The sequence below is a fragment of the Mirounga angustirostris genome, unplaced genomic scaffold, assembly GCF_029215605.1.
Source record: "Mirounga angustirostris isolate CCGP_5_RB_7025 unplaced genomic scaffold, mMirAng1.0.hap1 SCAF_14, whole genome shotgun sequence".
Lineage (NCBI taxonomy): Eukaryota > Metazoa > Chordata > Mammalia > Carnivora > Phocidae > Mirounga > Mirounga angustirostris.
The window spans coordinates 38,096,925-38,120,942 of record NW_026991722.1 but is presented as its reverse complement, the minus strand read 5'-3'; the positions used below and the strand labels follow the sequence as shown (position 1 = coordinate 38,120,942).

The window sequence follows — 24,018 nt, the reverse complement described above, 5'->3', positions numbered from 1 at the left end:
CCCCTGGCAGCAAGCACTCAGACATGGGGCTTAACAGCATGCAGATTTAACTGTCCAGTTCTTGAACTTTCATGCACCTACACCTACAGGCATGCAGGGGCATGACAAAGAATCTCTGAATCACCAGCAAATTCTATGAATTGTGAGTTGGGTTAAGAATGGGCACAGAAAAGAATGATCTCATTGCCAACACCCAAAAGAATCCTTGCTATCTCTGCTTGGGTAAAGAGGGTTTAGATCTAATTAGGAGAGGGCTCTCCCATCTGCATGCTTGGGTTGGAAGTGCAAAGTCACTTGGTAGAAGTCTTTGTGTGGCATGCCAAATGAAATCTACAGAATTCATGTTAAACAGAAATAACTTAGATTTTTTAAATATCTATGTGTAATATGTATTATTTATTTTAAAATACTAAATAAACACTAAACCAGCATTTGCAATGCATAACTCATTTCCCAGATGAAGTGAGGCACTTTTTCAAGCTGATATTGAGACAAAAATGTCCTGCTTGGAATAACTTGCTTACTGGGGAAGGCTGGTTTGCTAGTTACAAAAGAGTGCAAATATCTTTGTGATTAAAATAGATAGTTTACCAACAGAAAAGTGCACTATCAAAAACATTATGAGTGGGGGCGTTTGGGTGGCTCCGTCGTTAAGTGTCTGCCTTCCGCTCAGATCATGATCCCAGGACCCTGGGATCGAGCCCTGCATCAGGCTCCCTGCTCAGCGGGGAGTCTACTTCTCCCTCTCCCTCTGCCGCTCCCCCTGCTTGTGTTCCCTTTCTCGCTGTGGCTATTTTTCACCATGGAAAATTTAACGGATGCCTACTGATCTTAAAATCTTAAAAAACAACAACAACAATATGAGCAGAGGCACAAATGATATGTGTCCTAAGAGTTTCTTCCAGGACACCGGTTTTCCCTCAGTGAATTTATCAGTGAGAGGTATAGGATTGTATAGAGATCTCAAGTGTCAGCCTCACATAATGTAAACTCAAAGTCTGATCTGAGCTGATTTGAGTCTGATGTAGCTGACCCTGTACAAATAATCCCTCTTCTCTGAACCTTGGGTTCCTTATAGGAACATGAGAATAATAATACCTGCTTCTCATGGGGTTGTCGAAATTACTAAATGGCAAAAAAAAAAAAAAAAAAAAATCTAAAAAGTGCCTATTAGGTTTCCAATAAATTACTGAATGTATTTTTTAAATCATTTCTTCCATATCCCCCATACATCCCAAACTCACTGAACACTTTTAAAGCCTGGAAAGAACACTACTAGGTGGGAGAGATATTGGACATGCCCTATTCTCAGGTGATGAAGCCTTGTCATAAATGACCACTACATAGGAGGACAGAAAAAGGAAACAGCTAGTTGGTCCTCACCCATTCCAGTCCCTACTCCCTGGGAAGTAGGGGAATAGTAAGAAGTCACTCTCCTCATGATTGCTAGCAGCTTTTCTTCAGTGGGTGGAAGCTCTAGAAAACAAATTTGATCTCAATTTAAGGACTGTCAAAATGATTATAGCTCTCTGATAACAGGACACATGTGTTAGTAAATAGTAGATCTTCAGCCCTAGAGGTGGGATTTTCCTACCACTTTAGGTATTCAAGCAAATGGTGACCACAGTAGAGCTCTGACAATACATAAACTAATCAAATGAACTATGCTTTCATATGCCTTGCCTTGTGAAATCCTCAAAATAAATCTGTGAACTTAATATTTGTACCCTCCATGTTATAGGTTAGGCCAACAGTGGTTTAAGAAGTTGGACCAAATACTGGTGGATGCCCAGCTTTTGGGGATACTGTAGAGTGATATCATAGGTAGTCCATAATGTGAATCAGTCCTTCAATTTTCATAATAACTGTATATATGACTGATACCATTCTAGAGTGTAGACTAGGTGGGATATATGGCAAGACAACACCCAGAAGAGCCCATTCAATCCCAGAATTCTACCATTCCTGTTTCTAGAATTATGATCTTGTCTCAAATAGACTTAGTCTGACTTCAAAACTCCTGTATCTAAGATAGTCCTATTAGTGCTTCTTTCTAGTTTTACTGATGCCAAGGCACTGAGAGAATATCAGTTAAAATCTTCTTTTCTAGGCTGAACTTACTGATGCTTACTACATGCCAGGCTAAGTACTTAACGTAAATCTGTCATTCTCACAACAACCCTATAGGATGAGAACTGTTACTGTTAGCTTGCCCATAAAGAAACTAAGGCACAGAGAATGGAGCAGCTTTCTGAATGGCACACAGCTAGTGAAGGTAGGGCTGAGAATCAAAACCAGATGTCTTTAACTCCGAATGTGCCATCTTGATCACTCTGCTATGTGGTACCGTATATAGAGCTCCGACTTATTTCAAGGAAGACAAATTCTAGACTTACGATAATGATAAAAGTCTCACTGAGGGCATGCATATGTGAATAAATACTGTTGGCCAAGAATGATTAACAAACTCAAAATATATATTTTATCTGAGGTGAATACATTTAAAAAAATTGAAGGCTCGGACGCCTGGGTGGCTCAGTTGGTTAAGCTTCTGCCTTCGGCTCAGGTCATGATCCTGGAGTCCCAGGATCAAGTCCCACATCGGGCTCCCTGATCAGCAGGGAGTCTGCTTCTCCCTCCTACCCTCCCCCCTCTCATGTACTCGCTCTCTCTCATTCTCTCTCTTTCAAATAAATAAATAAAATCTTTAAAAAAAAAATTGAAGGCTTCATCTTTGCACTGTTTAGAATTATTAGCACATGCCATATTGATAATAAACACGTAAAATTTTAAATAATGCCATTCTGAAACATTTTTACATATTTTAGTCCTGGGAGAGAAAAACTTTTTTTCTATTTTTCTTAGAAGCTCATTGGCTGACAGGAAAAACAAAATTAGACTAACAATTTAGTCCTCTCGTTCCAAACTTAATTAAAGATATGAAGCACCAGATCACTTGTTGTAAAAGTAACTTAGAAGTCAGAATACAGCATACTTTTATGTGTAGCATTTAACGTTATATATTACAATTTAGTAATTTATTATGGATAATTAAGAAGGCCAGAGAGAAAAAGAAGACAGAGAAAGGCATTCCAGACCTGAGAAGGGGCAACAGATGGATGCAGATAAACCAAGGGAAAACTGAATGAAACATAAGCACACAATGCACAAAAAATGCACACGTCCACACCACATGGGGGTACATCCTTAAAAAAGAGACAGAGAAAGATGATTCTTAATGGGTATATAGTAAATGGTTCATTAATGAGGAAGCAAGCCCAGGACGTACATTTTCATTGTTTTATATCCCCATTTTACAGCTTTCTAGGCTTGCAAAATCTGTGCTTTTTCACCATTTCCAGAATAATCCACAGACATTTAGCAGCAGACCAGAGGCCATTAAAGAAATGTTTGCTTTCATTCAGAATGAACACAATCATGTCACTATCATAAACAATCAGGTAAATTTACAAAACTATTGTCAATGATCAGCTAGAACCACTTATTTAAATAAGCCATTAGCCCGCGAATTGGATACTAAACAGAATTCTGGCTCATTAACTTTACAGTTGGCCATTTTTCACCACGGAAAATTTGACGGATGCCTACTGATCTCATGAACATGCATTTTCAAGTTCAAATTCATATCAGAAAGACACAAAAACTGTATCTTGGTGTACTTCAAAATCCATTCAAGAGTCTTTCGCCTTCTACATAAATTGGACTAAATGAACCGTATTTTGTCTGCCATCGTGGGTGCACACCAGCCCCCAAGGCTCCTCAGTACCTGTTGTCTATCCAGACGCATCCTCTTGGCGGCATTCCTGCTTTCACTCTCACAGGCTGAGGCCAAGATACTCTCTGCAACTGCTGAAGTAAGGTGGGAAGGAATAGGTCGAGACTAAAAAAAAAAAAAAAGAGAGAGAGAGAGAAACATGAAAAATTATTAACAGACCAATGTTATTCTCAGAAGAGCTCACAGGCTGTGCAGGAGCATCCATTTATTTCAACTGAACTTATTTCAATAAAAAGAGGAAATGGAAATTGCAAAGATGAGAAATGAAAGCTAGTTAGAGGTTAAAGCTATCGCTGCTACACCGATCCATCACTCATTCCCATAGCTCCATTGTCACAAATAGTCAGTCTGGGCCATTAAGCTGGAGTTTGAATAGGCAGTGACAAAATGCTGACTGGGTTTTGTAAATAAAAGAAGTGCTTTAATTCTCTCGTAACATATGACAATGCACAACAAAACAAAATCAAGTGACGAGGCTGAAACATAGTTGGAAAAACTGACAGACACTCAGACCATGTTGAACAAGTTTAATATGAAATATGAATATTTGCAGTCAAAGTTGGGACACAATTGGTAGGATTCAAATCCTCTAAAAATACTTTTTTTAGTATATGTGCTGCTGAAGCGAGCACTAAAAATACTTTGTTTAAATACAAACTAAAACGTCAGTCCTGGAACGATTTCAGTATAATAAAAGTTTGATGTTTTCATATGAGCTGTATGTGTACCTACATGTTTTATTTATAAAATAGGAGTTAATATTATTAACTTAATGGATACATGTTGGAAATCCGTCTTCTATGTAGCCCACGTTGAAATTAATTAACCCACCCAACTAAGCTCATAATTAACTTCAAATTGTTTGCAATTCTCCGTATCATTTGTGATAATCAGAAAAGTTTTCCATTTTCTTTTCCCATAATTACATGCAAAATCATCTAACTGAAAGATGAAGTGCTTAATGATATTGAACAGTTTTTTAATGAAGATAAGCAAATGATAAGAAATAACATGACAATTAAGCCAGATAAGATAGCAAAATATGAAATTACAAAATAAAAAATGTCCTTTGGGAAGCTAGCCTATATAGTAACATGCCACCTTAGAGTTTTCAAAGCCTGAATCTCAAATATTTATGGATGCCATTTATTAGAAGTCTCTAACGTAATAGAGACCTTCTAATTTTTTTAAGTGAATAGGAGCATGCCTTTATGGTACTTGATTCACTTTTGCTAACTCTAGCATGTAAAATGTGCTTTAGCAAATTGAACCATAGGGTTTATATCTCAGTACTGAAGAACAGCTAAATTCAGACCATGAGGGCTTTCAAAGGTACTCCTCAGTGGAATTTGTATATTGTATAACAAGACCAGGCTCTGACCTTGCTTGAACTAGGAAACAATTTCTGTAGCTGCCTCAGCCGATCTCCTCATGCTTCCACCTCTAAAGTTACCTCTGTAGACAAAAGGTAGGAAAGGTACAGGGTACTGTCTCCACTGCTAACCCCACGAGATGCCTGGAAGGATGCTTAGACAACCTTGACAATAAAGCATTAAGATACTGGAAATGCTATTTTTGTAAAAGAAAGAAAAGAGAGAGGCCCTTGAAGTGGCAGGTAAATGCAGTGGCATCATTTTGAGAAGGAAATTAGAAAGCCAGGAGTGTGTGCTGGGAACAGAGAGGAGGATCAAATCAGATAAATAATTGAAAATTTAAAAAAAGTAAATGGCCATAAAGATGTAAATATAATTTCAAAATTCATATGGTTTCTTCATTTCATTCTGTACTTCCCTGAGTATGGATAAGATAATCTAGCTCAGAACCAAAATATATTAAGCCACAAAATCAGTGTCTCGTGAAAGGGCAAAGCTTTGGCCACAGCTCAGCTCAAAATTATAATCTAAACCACATGGGAATTAGGTACACAGTGCTGTTTTTCCCAATTGAATTATGTTTGGAGGCAAAGGTGTTATAGAAAAAATGAGAATAAGAACATTCCATAATGAAAAAAGAAAAAATTATTTGATTGTAGCTAACATTATTCAAATAGAAGTGACAGTTCACATCATTATAAACTATATTATTAGACCTTTCATCTGGTTCTGGGGACTGAATTAACACAATCTAAATAAAACATCAGCAGCCTCTCTTTTCTTGATCCAATTATTGATAGTCACATGAAATTCAGAGAGATGTATTCCTGCTCTTCATTATCTTTATTTTTCTCCATCAGGTATTTCCATTCAAAATTAGGAATATATAAAGCTATAGAACTTTATTAAGCTGATTCAATTAAAGTAATAAACACACACCTTCTTAAATGCATAAAAGTCTGTTGAACAGGAGAATAAAAGGTAAAATATCCCTGTAATTAAAATTAGCATTTTATTTCAATTAAAAAAAATTTTTTTTAAAACAAAATGGGAAATAACTTTCACTAGAACAGTAAAAGTTGTTAGGCATGATAATTTATATGATTTCTTTTTCAAAGATAATGATAGGGAGAGTTGAGTCTTTTCCAGATATAGGAAATTGGTCTTCTCAGAAACTAGAATAATGCCCTGGCTGAGAAGGGCTAGATCACTTTTAAGGTCACTGGATAGCCTAATGTTTCAATATTTTGGGGAAAAAAAATCAGCTTAAGATAAAGCAATCACGTACTCTTTTCTATTAAGTGGGAAAAAAATAAGTAGAAGCAAAGATATGTGATAGACATTGCCAGTAGTTAAATAGTATAATTTTGAAAATAGAGTTGTTCTGAGTTTATGCTAGAATTATAACTTGAAAACTGTAAACGGCCACAGAAATCATTCAGTACAAGTTTCTTCACTAAAGTTTGAAGAAACTGAAACCCAGAGAAGTTAAGTGATTTGACCAGATATAGAACCCAGATTTCATGTCTCCCAATTCTCAACCCTTCTACTCTCTAAATTCTGTTCTATACTTAGTACTTTTACCTAATTTATCATTAATATAAAATATTATAGAAAAAATCTTTACACACACACCCTGTTACGCTCAACTAAACAATAAGCAGGCCAAAGCTAACCCTTTACAAGTATGTATTACAATTCAGACATGCTGATTGGAAAGAAAGGCAGAATGAATAAGTCTATGTTACAGTTTAAGAAATAGGTATTTTTCAAAGAACTTACTATATCTTAAGTATATAATGAAATATGTACTTCTAAGTAGAAAATGAGTACCATCCTAATTTAATTTTTAGATAAATATTAATAATACCTATCTCATCCTGAGTGTTAAGATGGCCAGGAATTATAACAAGCAGCTTAGATTCATTATCTAATTTCGTTTTCCAAATAACCCTTGAGAAAAGTACTTCTAATATTCATATTTTAGATGAAAAATAAATTGAAGTTCTGAGAGATTATATAACTTGCCCAAGATGACACAGCTATGTACGTGGAAACACCTGGATTTATATCTAAGACTGATGATAAATTGGGAATAATTCCTAGTAAAGAATTATTCTCAGTTCACAACTAAAGTCTCAGTAAGCTTAAACAAAGCTAGAGACCTTAAATACTACACACTCCTACAGCGGAATCCATTTACAGCTAACCCTATTTTGCATTTAAGCAAAGAATATATTAGGATCTCACCAAAATCCTCCTCTTAAAGGGACTGAGAATCTCCTAATATATTTTGCTATTGATGCTTTAGAACCCTTCTTCATTAAAAGCACAAAAATAAATGTAACTTAGCTCAGTTCTTCATATGTTCTAAATGGATGCCATATAAATTCATAAGAATTTCATGTTGGAGAAACCAGGAGTGCCAAGAAATAACTGTATATGAAACATAAGAAAAGCTTAGTCTCATGCCCAAAATGAGAACGAGGAGCCAGGCAGAGTTCTTGCCTTCCTGTGAGGCAATCTGTTAAAAATCCCCTTGGTTCTAATACTGAGGAGCCAATAATGAATGCCAAAGCTCTTCACGACACACAGAGGTCCGTTACACTGTGCCTGGCTCTAAGATACGAAAAATGAAAGTCTTTTGTTTATTGTTCCTCCATAATTTGACTTTTGTCTATTTCACAGCTCAGGAGTACTTAAGCCAAGATAGTGAGAAGGAAATTAATCAATTTTGCTCCTTAGCAAAGCAATGTTATCATAGAGGAATTTAAAACTATTTAGTGTGAGTTTTGAGAACCACCGTCATCAGAACTCTCCTTTCCTTCGCCACATTGATAGCACAGAGCTTATTCTAATATTGCTGCACTAGGGTCTTCCCGGCAGGTAATTAGCAAAGTGTATCAAGGGCTCTCATCATGGATTCCACGAGGGACAAATGCTGAAAATTCCCTCTTACATCACTAAGAGTGGCCAGAGAACACAAAAGCCTCCACGTAATAATCTGAGAATATTTTGACCAAAAAACCCTCAAATACATAGAATTCAGTAGATAATTTATGAAAAACAACACTTCTGGTTGAATTTAGTTCAGTAAATACACTATTTGGTATATATCTTATAAGATTTAAAAATAATGATTCAAAGATGTATATAATCATACACACTACATGATCTATACCTAGAGTGAGATTTGTTACTTATTTCTTACCCTGGAGATGAGACAGTGCGAATCACCTTCACTAATTACCTCTTCGTAATTAACTGTCATCCTCAACTGGGATGAGTTGATCTTTCCCTAGCACTGTTCTTATTGTAATAATTATCTATGACCAAATCAGTGGTGGTCATTTCATTAAACAGATGGCTAAACTGTCGCATGGAACTTTTGGAGTTGAAAAAGTCACATTTTAATTGGGGACTTAAGATGTGATTGCTGTTGGCACAACATAAAGGTGCCTTTCCTTATATATACATGTAAAACCACCACATCAACAAACTATTCCAATTTTTGGTCATAAGATATAAACTAAACAATGTTAGAGTCCTCTGAACTTTCGCCATACATTTAGGATGCTCCAGTTTTGTTTTTGTTTTTTTTTTTACAATTTTAAAAAAGTAACAAGAAATCATGACTGTAAGACTCTATTCATGGGTTAATAGTACTTATTAGTGGCAAGGCTTGCTAGAATCGAGGGTGCGAGCATTACCAGATCAAGTATTAAATGAGGTCAGATTGCGAGCAACTGCACATCCACCCAAGATTCTATATAGAATGAGCTCTTTCAAAATAACCAAAGCAAATGATTCAGTAGTCAGTTTAGATAGAGACCTACACTAAGGTTATTTTTCCTAATCTTGTTACTTCATAAAATACATAATTTTAAAATTCTGCAGCTTAGATGAAATGCATATTCTATCTCCCCCAAATGGTATATCTATACCTAAAGGGATAATTGTTATAGGCTGTGTAGTAAATTGTAGCCCTTATGGGATCCTTTCTACTAACCAAGTAGCTTCATTTGTATACATCAGTGGAATAAAGTAATAGTCTAGCAATGAACTGTTAGACTATTAGGATATTATTATGAGATCAGCTACTTGTAATCAGTCTGTCCACTTTTGCTATACACTCCCCTCGAACCTCACTCATCCTGCCAGATATCATTATTTCTATTTTTACAAATGGCAAAACTAAGGTTCATTCAGTAAGTTCTGAAGAGGCAATATAGTCTCCATCTCATGAGATAATTGTTACAATTCCATGATGAGGTAATGTACATAAAGCCACTGATATCTTCACTTATCTATTCAACAACTGTATTTAATGAGCACGTTCTATATGTTGGGAACTGTGTCAAGTTCAAATATATAAACAGTATCAATACTCTCTATGCTATCATAGTTTACAAGCTAATACATGCCTAGCATGTAGGGTGTAATATACATGCAATAAAGTATGTTAATTATAGACTCACAATCTTTTATCACAATTCTGTAATGTTCATGTTGTTAAACTGAAAGTTTTTTTTGATAAATTTGGGGAAATTTGGCAGAAAAAATTGACATGAGAATACCTATAATCTTTCTTTTTCCTACTTTCTGTGAATATCCATATCTTTTATGGCAGAAATACTTATATATTTGTCTGTGAGAGGCTTTCCCAGACCCTGTTGTGAGTGCTATGCAATAAGTAGAATATATACTGTGTCACATGCCCCAAATTTGAAAAGTTCTGAATTCTGGACCACATATGATCCAAGGTTTCAGATAAGGTTTGTGGATATGGACTAAAATCATAGTTTAGTTGTTCTTCCCTCATCCTATATGGTTTTGGTAGAAAAAATGACAAAGCTTCTCAGTGACCTGACCCTCGCCATGACCTAGGTGTGGGTGTGGACAATCATGAGAGCTCATCCCTTTGTTCTCAGTGGCTGATCTAAGGATGGATATATGATCCAAATAGGAGCAAAGTCCTTTCATGGGAAGGGGGATCTGGAGCTGGAAGACAGTTCTTGGACTCTATGTTTTAAGAAGAGAGACTGAGAGCTGCGGATGGCAGCATTTTATAACAGGTAGCAAGGACCTGTCTGAGAAGTAAGCTAACTAACACACAAGAGAAGCATATAGTTAAGAAATAGGAGAGCAGAGAAGCCCTGACATCTGACCCCATGGATCCAGCTATGTGTGAATCCTTGAACTTCCCAGTTTCTTGAGAAAATTCTCCGGACCTATTTGAAAGGAGATTGAAAAAGTGTTTTCAACAAAAATGCTAATTAACCTTCATCCAAGCTTTGATAATAATTATGAGTTAATGGTATGCACTTTGGCCTTAATTTTAGAGCATTATTGGCCTTTAATAATGATCTCTCACAAATACATGAGGACTTAATGTCTTGTATTTAATACTCAGAAGCCCAGTTTGGCTAATCCCATCTGAAAATATCTTTGATCAAGACAAGAAAAACTAAATTATCAACTGAAATGACATATTATCATTTTTAACAAAGTGACTACTTATTTAAATCTTTTAATCTTTTAAATCTTTTAATCTTGAAAATAAGCGACTAGATATGCTTATGATTATTGTCAGTCATGGTCTCTTTGCCCCAATAGCTTATTTGTGAAAACCAATACAGTACACAATTTCTACCCATTCAGTTAATATCACTACCTATTCACACAAACTGCCAAATAGATGACAATATTTTAAAAACAGTATTTAAAGAGTTAACAAGAGTTAAAATTAAATGCAATGTAACTTTTCTCTTTAGGGAGATTTTTTTTTTCCTATTAGATTTTCAGTTAGCAGTCACTTTTAAAATTGAAACGCCAAATGCTGAATACTGTGAAACACATAGCACACAATAAAAATTAGCTTATCTCCCAGCTAATTTCTACCACAAAGTAACACATTAGTAAATGTCCATTCATTCATTCGTCTTTCATTCGACAACGTCAATTCAGTTGAATTGAACATATATTGAGCTGCTTTCATGAGCAATTAATCGCACTCTATATAAAACACTGTAGGTGATAGGGACATGAACAAGGTAAGCAGCATAGTACTTGAGGAACAGAACTTCCTGTAAGGGAGCTAAGGCCCATATATAAATAACAGCAATAAAAGACAGGATAAAACTACATAAGAGTACCACAAAGTACAATTTGCACACAGAAGAGAGAGAGATTTAAGGCTGCTTTTAGCGAGAAGTGAGGACTAAATAGATAAAGACATATTTGATTTAGTCCTCCAACTAGTTCCAGAGATTGAGACAGTGAGGATTTTCCAATAAAGGGAGCCATGGAATGCAATTCCAAATTAGATTGCATTTTATCATGTTCCTCAGATACTGGGTACTAGGCTAGGTAGGACTTTTTACATTTGTTATTTCAAGTGACATGTACGAAACAAATGCTATTTGTTTCCATTTTTCCCAGGAGGAAACTGAAGCTCAGGGATACGGGGTCTACGAGTAACGACTGGTAAAGCAGGTCTAAGAACCAAGATCCACGGACTGTGAAATCAGGGCGTTTTTCTTCAGATTTTCTCAGCCATGCTGCTAATTTCCCATTGTTTCCCTCAGGGCTCAGCTTCCCTCTGCTTGGAGGATGTTTCAGCTCTTCCACAGCCAGCCTGTGAGTGGTAACATTGGTCACTGTCTTACTCTGGAAGCAGAGGTTAGCTGGGCATTGATTTGTTAATTAAAAGTAGTTTCTCTAAAAAAAAAAAAAAAAAAAAAAAAAAAAAGACTATTTCTCCTTTAGTCCTTTGTAGACAGTCTTCTGGTATCTATTTTGAGGAAAGAGGTGTGTTCATTCAGTTTTCTGTTTTAAGATAGCCTCGTTTCTTCATAGCGACATTTAAGAATTTCTTGGGTCTGCTGTGGTTTCGCTATGATGTATACAGATACAGATTTGTTTTTATTTACACTGCTCAGCACTGGTCTATTTCTCTGTTCTTAGGATTCAATGGTCTACTCAATTCTAAAAAACTCTCCCTTCGCATCTGTTTGAATGTTGTCCTTACTCTAATTTCTCTTCTGGAATGCCTTTTAGATCTATCTTTATCATTCTATTTTCCATCTTCACTTCTTTTTTCCTATTTCTCTTTTTCTTTCTAGAAGTAATTTCCGTAGTTCAATGTTCCAGATTATTGATTTTTCTCTTTGGCTGAATCTTATCTGCTATTTAACCCATCCAGGAAGGTTTTAATTTTAATGCTTATAATGCCTGCCGTTTTATTTCTCAAAGTTGTAACTGGATGTTTCTAATTCTCCTTTCACAGGGCAGTAACTCTTCCCGAGGCCCAGCTATTTATACAGTTTGCAGTTCGTGTTCCTCTCCGGTTACAAAATCCACATCTCTTGAATTTAAGTGTGCATTTAGATGGCAACCCTGACCTGTTTTGGCCTACATTCAGTTTTTCTACCTTGCTAGTCTGTTACCCTATCAAATTAAGGGCTTATGGCTATGAGTTTCCTACCAAGTTCATAGCCTGAAAATTTCCTTTTCTCTCTTTTGCTCTTGGCTAGGTATTTAAAAAGTTGTTATATTCTACTCAGTATTTATGTATTTGTAGAGGGAAAGTGGGTGGGTGGGAGGGGTACTCCATGAGGCTTAAGTCAACGTTTTGCTAAAACTAAAAGATCCAGTGATAAGTAACTCTGACAACTCTGTTGGCTATATTCTTTACACTCTAGTTACTCTTCAACCTTAATATATTTAATAAACAACACCCATGATCCCTGAGTCAGGAGCAATCCGTGGACTACAAGAGCACACACTGAGAACAGTACCAGAAGTCCCATGTGAAGGCTTTAGGTGGTAAATGAAATAACTGAGTGTATTAGAAGAAAGGGTAGAAAGAGGCCAGATCATACGCTAAATATTTCATATGCATTATCACATACAATACCCCAATAGCCCACTCCTTTAGAAAAGTGGAGATTCAGAAACATCACACAAAGTTGTACAGGGATTGAACTAAGCCAGGAATTGAATCTAGGTCTCTCAGTTTCAAAAGGCCATGCTCTATTATTGTAAGAAACTTAGAATTTGTTCTGAGATGGCAAAAGTTTGACATCATCAAAGCCAGAATCAAGGAAGACTACTCCAGGCACAAAGGAAGATTTCTCATAAAGCCAATGAAGTTTAGACACCAGGGTCCCTCACCAGAGTTTCTGGGTATTGTCAGCATTCTGGGTAGGGAGGGAAAGCCAAGTGAAAATCAGGAAGTATTTATATGTAAGTGTGTCCGAAAATTGTCTCAAGAGATGTCAGAGGAAAAGGGTTTGAATCTTCATGACTTCTGTTTTTGAAATTTTTTGTGTATGGTATCTTTTCTAAGTAGAAATAAATATTCATCCTCTACTTAATTTTTTGCTCAACATTTTGTATTACTTTTCTTTTAATGAAAGGCACAACTTTTATAACTTTCAGGCACAAATCCTAGTTCTGTCTCTGCCTAGGAATAGAGGGTAGGGAGGGAGAATAAGATGAAAATAGAGGTGAGTTATGAGTCTGTAAGTGTATACGTATGAGGTATGAAAGGCTAGAACTAAAATGGTAGCCGATAAAAGTCAAAATTATTCGACTGATTCAGGAATCATAGCAAAGAAAGAAATTCAGTGAGTGGTAAGATGCAAGCCATAAGTGTATGAAAGAGTCCAGTCTCATTCCAGGTTTATGAGCACTGCTGTAAAAATGACAATTAGTGGCACTATTACCAGAAAGAGGCAAGTCAAGAGGAATTTACTGGTGGTTTGGTAGATGAGGTGAAAGGCCAGGGGAGAAGATGAATGATGAAGAATACAATGAGTTCCTTGCAGATAGAATACATTTGCCAGCATCTGGCTGACATTTGGAATGAAACACAAAAGCTCTGCAGATGACTGGGATTCAACGTTGAGAGTTGCTTACACAGAACAGACCTCTTCAGTTGCAGATAGGGGAAGATGCTGTACATGGCCAAGCCCAGGATATCTTAGCAAGTGGCTCAAAAGCAAGAAAAAGTAAATAAGGAGGGAGAGTAACAAGAGCCTCAAGAAAATGGGGGTGGTTTCATTGAGGATGCAATGTTTGGGTCTGGTACAAAGGCAGTCATGTGATCTTTTAAAGAACCAATTCAAAGGGTCGTGAGAACCAGAGTCTGGATGTGAGGGACCACTGGGGGAGTTGGTGGTGATCTGTGAGTATAAAATAATCTTTCAGGAATCTGGCAAAGAAGGATGGTCTCAACTGAAGAAGAAGAAGACACCAGAAGAAATATTTTCTTGGAGTCTGGGGACCTTTTTTTTTTTTTTTTTTTTTTAAGTCAGAAGAGAAGTTTCCCTCTCAATGAAAAGGGAATATGAGCACTGGGATGGTTGATGAAGCAACATCCTGAAGGAGGCTAAATGATGGGGGAACAGAGGCTTCGGGCTCATCCAGGGGCAAATACAATGAGGGCATTTCCTCTGCAAAGACAGTGGCAGATATTTGAAAAATTTTAGATGACTGTCAAAGTTTTTAATATTGCTTGTGCAGACTCTTTGATAACTAAGACTAAGGTACATCCATGTTAACACTGGCCAAAGTGAAATAGAGATGCAGATCTTGAAACTGAGAAAGTAAAAGAATTGTGAATTCAAAAGGTCAGATAGCAAAATTATTAAGGAGAATATTAGAGGATGTAATTAAAAAGAAATACTATGAATAAAGAACTCAGAAGATGGCATGTAAAGTATCCCGGAGGATGGTAGATGACATTTATAAAAAAACAGACCAAAAGTTGGCACAAGTAACAGGTGGGGAATTCAAACAAAATGTGTTTGCTAATTAGCATCAATTAAGTTAATTGGTCACAAAAGACAGAAACTTACACAGTTGTGCGAATAATAATGTGAATAATGGCTGCACAGGTTATTATAGTTTTTAATCATGACCTTGTATGAAGGGATGGTTATATCTCTAATCAAAGTTTTAAAGAAGCACTTTAATTCATTTTTTATAATATCTCCATTTGCTAAAGAATGAATAGCAAGTGTCACTGTAGCTTTTGCAATGCTCATTATCAGAGAAGTTTTAAATTGAAAAACAATTCCGATCTCTCTACTTTCATCTGCATTAGACAACTCGAGGCAAATGATTTAATTAGTGAAATTCCCTAAAAAAATGTACTATTTCCTAAACATTACTTCTTTTCTGATGAAAGAGTCATAAGCTCAGAAGACCAGTATCAAAATAGCTGAGGAGGGCACTATAGGATGTATTTAAAAAGAAATACTATAATAAAGAACTTCGATTAGGGTATTAAAATATGGTGTTTCCATAATTAGATTTAATTTTTTTAAATTTATATCTCATTTTCCCCTAAAATAGATATCAGAGCCACCAAAGAAATATACGCTATGATCAATTAAAAAAATATAACTAGGACTTCAGATAAACTTTGGCTCTGAACTTGCTGGCAGTGGGCACAAAAGTAAACAAATTTAGTTGCATTGTTCTAGTAAAGAGAAAACAAAAAACATTCTATTTCCATAGGAGAAGCACTTTTTTTCTTGTATGACATTCTAAAAGAAGTTTCTGAAATGAGGTAATATACTATGGACATTTAGTAGCCTCATGGACAACATCCTTAACAAAATATTATAAAAATGTCATAGACCTATTTCTTCAAACATAGTTAATCACATGATATTTAAAAAGTAAGTAAACAAGTAATTTTCAAGACGCTAAATTTATTGAATTCAAATATCTAGGCTACCTGATCTATCTTGGTAGAGTGGCACAATTTGAGATACAGTAGGAATTATGGGCTGCAAGGGTCTTATAATGGCTCCCCGAAATATCGAGTTTTATAAAAAATACAGGTAAACATGTGCAGCATGGTGAAACAGTCTCTAACAATATAAGCTCAGAACACAAAAAGAGAAATCACATCACATAACACAGACTATACTTAGGCATGGACCAATCCCACCTTGTTCATAAAGTTTTGCTTTTATGATCTTATCTGTTATACATGCTCTTTAAGATCAGAACATCTTGAAGAAACGCTTTTTTTTTTCTAGAACAATCAACAGATATTCTTTAGAAAACTAGTTAAGTAATTTGAGAGTCAAAGCTGCACAAGTGAATCAGTAACAATTGGATGTATTTGTCAAAGGATTAATTTAATGGCTGCTTAACTCATTCACTGGGTTCTAAAAATTTAATGAATATTAAAACCGTACTCTGGATCAAACTTATGAGATTTTTCATAAAACATGCCCTTTGATATTCAACACTGAGGAGTTTATGATTTGAAAGGATTGGTAGCAGTGAGTTGGTGAAAGTGTACGAAAAGAATATAGAATATAGAATAATATAGTTATAGTTATATAAATATAGTAATACAGTTATTGTACTTAGCCCATTACAGAGACTATTTGGAGTGATGGCATGAAATTTTGGCTACTTAGGCAATCAAGATCTGTGGGGTCTTGATAATTCTAGTGAAATAAAAAAATGCTTAAACATCTACTCTAATATTTGTATACATTCAGTGAAGTCAATTAAAAGTATTTATGTTGACATGTAAATTCTTAAGGGATAATTATTATTAACCATGCATATATTTTGTCTTAATGACAGTGGGAAATTAATAAAAGTGAATGCCAACATTCTCAACTAATATATGTTGTGATGACCCACTTCTATGGGATTACCTCTTTGAATTTCTTAAAGTCAACACAAAACATAATTCAGTATTTTGTGTTTCACCCAAATAACTGGAAGAGATAAGCTTGTTGAAAGCCACTTTCATTTTATAAGATGGAATCTCCTACCAAATAATTCTACACTTATCCCAACCTATAATGGGGCACCTGGGTGGCTCAGTCAGTTAAGCATCTGCCTTTGGCTCAGGTCATGATCTCAGGGTCCTGGGATGGAGCCCTACATCTGGCTCTTTGCTCAATGGAAAGCCTGCTTCTCCTTCTGCCTCTCTCTTCCCCCTGCTTATGCTGTCAAATAAATAAATAAAAATTTAAAAACCCCAAATAATCCTACACTTAACAATTTCATTTTACAAATATAGTAAAAAATTCTTATTTCGACTTGTTGACCTGTTAAGTATTGCAGAATAATTTGTATGTAAAAACAACTACATGCTGAAAATGAGACTTTTTCTCCATGTCTACCTACATAAAACACAATAGAACAAAGGTTTTTTATTTAATGCTGTTTCAATTAAAAAGAACAACTATGGATATTACTTTATATCAAATTTTTAAAAGTGAGGGAAAAATATTCACATACAATATTTAGTTGTAATTACTATCTGCCCTAGTCATACATTTTCCTATCTGTTCTAGATAAGGATAAGTATTCAAAATGACACATAATCTTCCCCATGCCCCATGACAGTGAAGTAATACATTAAAAAAAAAAATCAAGATTCCAAGTGTCAACTGAATGGTAGATTTGTTATTTTAGAATATTCCTGTGTATAAAAAAAGCCCTAACCTATGATAAAAATTTTCATTCATGTTGTTCACTTAACATTTAATTATATTAGGCCTTATATTATTACTTAGGTATTTCACTTCCCACAACTTGTCACCTCAATGAATCGTAATATCAGGGAACATGTTATATTTCCTAAATAACTGGTTAGAAATCTCTAATATTTCTGCTTATTACTTTGTATAATGGTATGTACATTATTGAATAAATGAATAAATAAAAAATAAGTTAATTAAAATAGCATTTCTTTACAGTATATTTCTTTGTGATTAGTTTGTAAAACTCCTTGACTTTGAATTAGTCAATTTTTGTTCTTCTCTATGCATAGCACAGGGTATACAACAAATAGATGCCCATATTGAAGTAAATAAATACAAGCAATAGAAAAACCTGTGAAAGTTTCAAATATGCCTTAGAGAAATTAAGAATTCTACATGACGATAATTTTTCTCATAAAGAATAATTAATGGAAAATAAGAAATTTTACCAAAAAATCTCCGAATAAATATCTCCAAAAATAGAAATGCCAGATGCTGGTAAAATAAAAACCTTGGTATAGGATATCATCTTTATTGTTACTGAAAAAGAAAAGTAAATATTGTACATTGTATTCTGAATGAGACATATTTAGGTTCTATCGCAATTTTACATCAGCTGCTGAGTGTTCTGAGCCAAATGACAGTGCTAGGACTCTAGGTTTTTATACCTGTTTAGATACCCTTTCTCTCTGTCATCTCTCTTCTATTGAGTAGGTAATAATAATTTTTAAATCATTCAGTAATGGGAGAAATAGCTTTATTTTCTTTAAGCAAACTCTCCTCTCTTATACCTCTACTGTCATAATTTAGTTTGATCAGGCACAGAAATGCCATTTTGATTTTAAAATGACTTATGCACTACCAACTCTGACTTCAATATAGTTATTATTCTGAGAAGTAAATAAGTACTTAAATGGAGTATTCTGTGATTGTTTAATACAAACAGTTTGGGAAGCTTTTATCAGATGATAGATTGAATAATATTTGAAAATATTGTCACAGTTAAGATATATTGAGTGGTTACTATGTGTCAGAAATGGTTTGCAGAGCTTTACAAGTGACAATTTATATAATTCTCACAACTTTATGAATTAGGAGTTAACACCTCTAGAAGAGGCATCTGAGTCCAGGTCGCTGAAGTAACGTGCCACACAGTTAGGACGTGGTGGATCCAGAACCCCAAACCAGGCTCTCTGGGGACTGAGCCTTGTGCTTGGTACTATCTAGGCAGACTGCCTCTCTATAAAGTCATACTGTTTCAAAGAATATCAAAGGGGGGGCACCTGAGTGGCTCAAAGGCCTAAGCATCAGACTCCTGATTTAGGCTCAGGTCATGATCTCAGGGTCATCAGATTGAGCCCCTTGTTGGGCTCCGCACTGGGTGTGGAGCCTACTTAAGATTCTCTCTCTCCTTCTCCCTCCGCCCCTCCCCCCAGCACATGCTCTCTCTCTCTCAAAAAGAAAAAAATATTGAAGGTATTTTTAGAAGCCAGTGAAGAAGCATTGATAGTAGATAGTGGATTTATTGCTTTTGTCATTTCATTTAAATCTAAGAACCTATTTCTCCTATATGACATCTCTGAAACCTCTCCTAGCTTCACCAACACTACTCCATTACAACTAATACATGACAGGCACTGATCACAAACCAGCAGTCTTGGCTTCGATGGAGCCAAGAAAGGAAAAAAAAAAAAAAATGGCTTCAGAAAATTTCTAATACATTTCTGCTCCCATACATAAAAAACAAAAATAAAAAAAAAATACATTGTAAACATATACACTAGTTCTAGGAATAGCAATTAGTGCAAGGTGAAATAAAGTTGGAAAACCACTGATATCTGATTTCCACCCATAAATAACTAATGTCAACATAATCTCATCCATCTGTAAAGCCTAGGTGAATAGAAAAGCTCATGTTACCATCCACAAGCACACAAATACACTGAGTACAACAAAGCCTTCTTTTTCACATGAGGATTTTCATTCCCTGATCTTTACTCTCAAGGCTTGCTACTTATTAACCACCGGTATGAAAACAGTATTATTTAGGTGGATCCATCCATTTCCTTTGGTTCCAGAGAAAGCCATTCTCATATACCATCTAAAGCAACAACCTGTGCTTCAGTTGAAGACTTGGTTAACCTTCTATCTGCTTCAGTAGTGACAGAAAACAAACACGAATGAGATGCTGGTTCTCATTGGTTTTTAACTCAGATCCCCCTCATTTCCTGTGACATGGTACCATGTGTGCCTGGGAGTGTTGGTCTCACCAGGTATTCCTCATTGAATAACAAAGGGGATAAATACTTCAGGAAGATGAAAAGGAGAAGGGGAAAAAAACAAACAAGCAAACAAAAACCCCTTGGACCTGACATTATGGAAAAAATAAAAAAGACACTAAGATGAAAAAAAAAATAGTGTCATGGTTTACATGTGGGATTTTGATGAAATCTAGGGCTGTGTTTTAATTCAAAACTCACCATCTCAAAACCACTTCTTTTCATCCGCCTGCAGGACTTGAGGTAAGTACGTATACGTTTTCTGGCACGCTCTTGATACTCAGGGAATTGTCGCCTGCATGAGTCAATGATAGCCTGGATCTTTTCTTTGGGCTGCTTAGAGATTGGGACCATTCGGTCCAAGTTTTCATCTACAAACAGCCTGACAAACATCTGTTGGCAAGAGGGAGACAGAGGAGAAGGGTTTGGAGGACTGCTCTCTGCTGTTCCTAGCTTCCTGTCTTGATTACCGATAGGAAAATACTCTTTTCTGCTTTATGCACTGAAGAACTTTGCAATGGAAAGCCAGAAACTTTAAGCAAACACCCTTTAAAGGCTTTCTAAATGGCTGGATAAAAAAATAGAGAGAAAAAAGAGAGAGAGGCAGACAGACAGACAGACAGACAGAAAAGTATAGACTATCGTGTAGGAAAAAAAATCAGGAAATAACAGTAGACTGTGACAATTAAGCACCCCATCAAATTCTCCACTAATGATAAATGCGACTGCTACATTGTTATGCTGCACAGTGCACTAATCTCTGAAAACAATGGACTCTTTTGTCATGCATAATTAGGTAAGCCGGGAAGGCAAGAGAAATAACTGAAGACAGGCATACTCTTCCGAGGAAGAAGCGGAGGCCCCCTCGTCCACTAGGTAAACATGCATACTCACACAACACAAATCCAGTTTTCAGCTCACATTTGGCTTTAAAATTCTAAACAAAACACAGCAATTCTGGTGTCTGGTTGGCAAAGAGTGTTTCATGTACTTTTTAAATCCTTCTGTAAATTAAACAGACATGTCTCTAGAAGATCCACATTTACCAGCAAGCAACAACATGAAAGTGAAGTGGTAAAAAGTAAGCCACACAGGGAGGGTGGCCGGACTCACATTAAAAGCTTTCAGCCGCTCGGCCTCAACGCCATCTGTCTCGTTCACTTTTTCAGAATCGTCGTGGTCATCGTGGTCATCTTCATCCTCATCTCCCCTGTTTAGAGACAGGTCCTCGGCACCTCGGTCTACACTCTCATTTTTGCCAGAGTCGTAGCTTGAGTAGCTATGTGCAGGAGACTGAAAAGAAAGGGGCAAATTGCTGTTTTTAAATTCATAGCAGAGCATATGAATTCTGTTTTTAATTTCAATGGTTTCTCAAAAATCTTGCTGAAAGAAGTTAATCCCAGAGTTGTGGCTATTTTAATTTGAAGCAAAATTAATGAAGTTCAGATGAAAAATTCATCTCCTCAGTCACACCAGTTATATTACAAGTGCTCAATAGCTGCATGGAACATTTCTATCACTGCAGAAAGTTCTACTGGATTTAGCTTTTTGAGAGCAAAGATAGTTTCCACTCAATATACATACTTAAAAAAAAAAGAAAGAAAAATCAACCTGTAATCACCTTTGCGAGAGAATCATTGAGTCACATATTCTTAGAAACAGAAATGACCTCAGAGGTTAGTCAATCTAATCGTATCAGTATTTTTTTAAACAGATAAGGAAACCGAGGGGAGGATATATTTAATTGATTTGCCCAACAAGGACTACACAAAATATTGATGCTAGGGGTGCTAATTATAAGACAAAGTCTTGAAAATCAGTTTTTAAATTGTCTGTGAGTCTTAGGATGGCACTGAATTTTGGTCTAGAAAAAAGGAACCAGGTTTCCTCTGAATCATGTTAAGCTTAATGCTTCCTAATGCTTAATGGAAGATGAATGCCAGCCGACACAGTTCTCACAAACTTCGATAACTGTGTTCAAGACTAACCATGGGTCCTGCAGTGGTATCTCCTACTTCTTTGTCCATACGGCACCTTTGCCTTTCAGAAACAGCCTCTGCTCCCCTAGGTGAGAGTGCCAATCCCTGGGCAGCAACCTTCTCTATTCCAGCTGTGCCCCAACTTTACCTCCGGGTAACTGAAATCAAGTTGAATCCAGCAAGGCTAAGCAGAATAGACTCCTAATAACATCATCTGAGATTATAGATTCAACTGTGCCTGAAATTAACCTGTCAGTTGTGTGATACTCTACCTCTTCTACACCCCATCCCCCTTCATTTTCTCTTTGCTTAAATCTTAAATAACAGTAGACTGTGTCTGGAGTGGTACAGAAATCAATCATGGTAAGGCCAGATTAACAACCCAAATTTCACATATGAGAACTTAGATACATAGGTGACCTCAGTGAAATGGATAATATCTCTAAACAGCAGCAGCATCCTCAAATCAAAGAAGTAAAATGCTTTTGAAAGAACCTCACAACGGGAAATTTTAAATCAGCAGTGTTCAAAAATGCCTATGTGCGATAACATGTGTAGTGTGTTGTAAGGATCACGATAATATATTATTACTGCATAATCAGAGGAAGAATAATAAAAGTAGAATAGACATAAAAAATAAAGTTAAAATTTAAAAAGCAACATATTTTATATTACTGTAATATTATAGTATTTCAAATTATTAGGAAGGTAGATTTACCTTAAAAAATGTAAGGCAAATATTCCGTAGGTTTGAAAAATATATCATATATATATTTTTAATGCCAGTGTGCAACATTTTTAAAAATGTTACAATACACTGAATGCAAATATGCTGGGCTAATATATTCTTTCCACATGCCACGTGAAATACACAACCTAGCCGTCTGCTATAAACAGAACCATTTGGAATGACATTGTTTTACACCTCTACTCCCTCTAGATAAAGAAGACCCCAGTCTTACAGATCTGAGAATATTGAGAATCTAAATCCAAAACATAATCAATTTTTCCTTCTGTAATATAAACTGAAATTTGTATGACTCTGAATCCAGTTTCTCAGCTGCAGTATCATTTCCTGCCTCTTTCACTGTTAAAGATACTATTAACTGGCTTTCAAGGCCAATCCAAGTAAATTCAATTTCCACCAAGATTCCCTCTTCTTTCTCAATCTCCTTCAATGTTTCTCTAAACTGTGAAGTCTTTTTTTTTTTTTTAATAAAGATTTTATTTATTTATTTGACAGAGAGAGACACAGCAAGAGAGGGAACACAAGCAGGGGGAGCAGGAGAGGGAGAAACAGGCTTCCTGCCGAGCAGGGAGCCCAATGCGGGGCTCGATCCCAGGACCCTGGGATCATGACCTGAGCGGAAGGCAGACGCTTAACGACTGAGCCACCCAGGCGCCCCTAAACTGTGAAGTCTTAATATACTATGACATTTGACACAGAATTAAACACTATCATTGTTCTCTACTTCTCATGTTAATTTGCATTTTCTTTCAAGCTAGACTGAGATAGGAATCAACACATGACCTCTACTACTTCTCTCACAGCAACAAAGAAATGTTCTCTACAGAAATAGCACTTAAGACTGTCAGCAGTGTCCCATTTTCTACAAAATGATTTGGTCTTAAAAAATGGGGGATGAAGGGGCGCCTGGGTGGCTCAGTTGGTTAAGCGACTGCCTTCGGCTCAGGTCATGATCCTGGAGTCCCTGGATCGAGTCCCGCATCGGGCTCCCAGCTCAGCGAGGAGCCTGCTTCTCCCTCTAACCCTCCCCCTCTCATGTACTCTCTCTCATTCTTGCTCTCTAATAAATAAATAAGTCTTTAAAAAAAAAAATGGGGGATGAAGCCAAGTCACAGATTAGGAGAAAATATTTACAAAAGGCACCTCTGATAAAGGACTGTTAGCCAAAATACACAAAAGAACACTACAAACTAAATAAGAAAGCAAACAACCTGATTAAAATATGGGCCCCAAACCTTAAGAGATAACTCACCAAAAGAGATAAACAGATGGCAAATAGACTTTTCAAAGAAGCTCCACATCATATGTCATCA

At 36.1% G+C, this 24,018-nt stretch overlaps 1 protein-coding gene across 8 annotated transcripts in view; it reads right to left on the bottom strand.

Moving 5' to 3' along the window:
* Positions 1-24,018, bottom strand: part of NOL4 (nucleolar protein 4) — a 420,442-nt gene that overhangs the window by 93,129 nt on the left and 303,295 nt on the right. For 4 of the 8 annotated variants that reach the window (XM_064578812.1, XM_064578811.1, XM_064578813.1 and 1 more), the window contains 2 exons: positions 21,092-21,271; positions 3,788-3,901 (listed from right to left, as the gene is read on the bottom strand). In XM_064578812.1, coding sequence (XP_064434882.1) covers positions 3,788-3,901; positions 21,092-21,271 — 294 coding nt within the window. Of the gene's footprint in view, positions 1-3,787; positions 3,902-20,179; positions 20,372-21,091; positions 21,272-24,018 lie in introns of all 8 variants that reach the window. The other 4 variants (XM_064578809.1, XM_064578810.1, XM_064578815.1 and 1 more) reach the window with 2 other exon arrangements.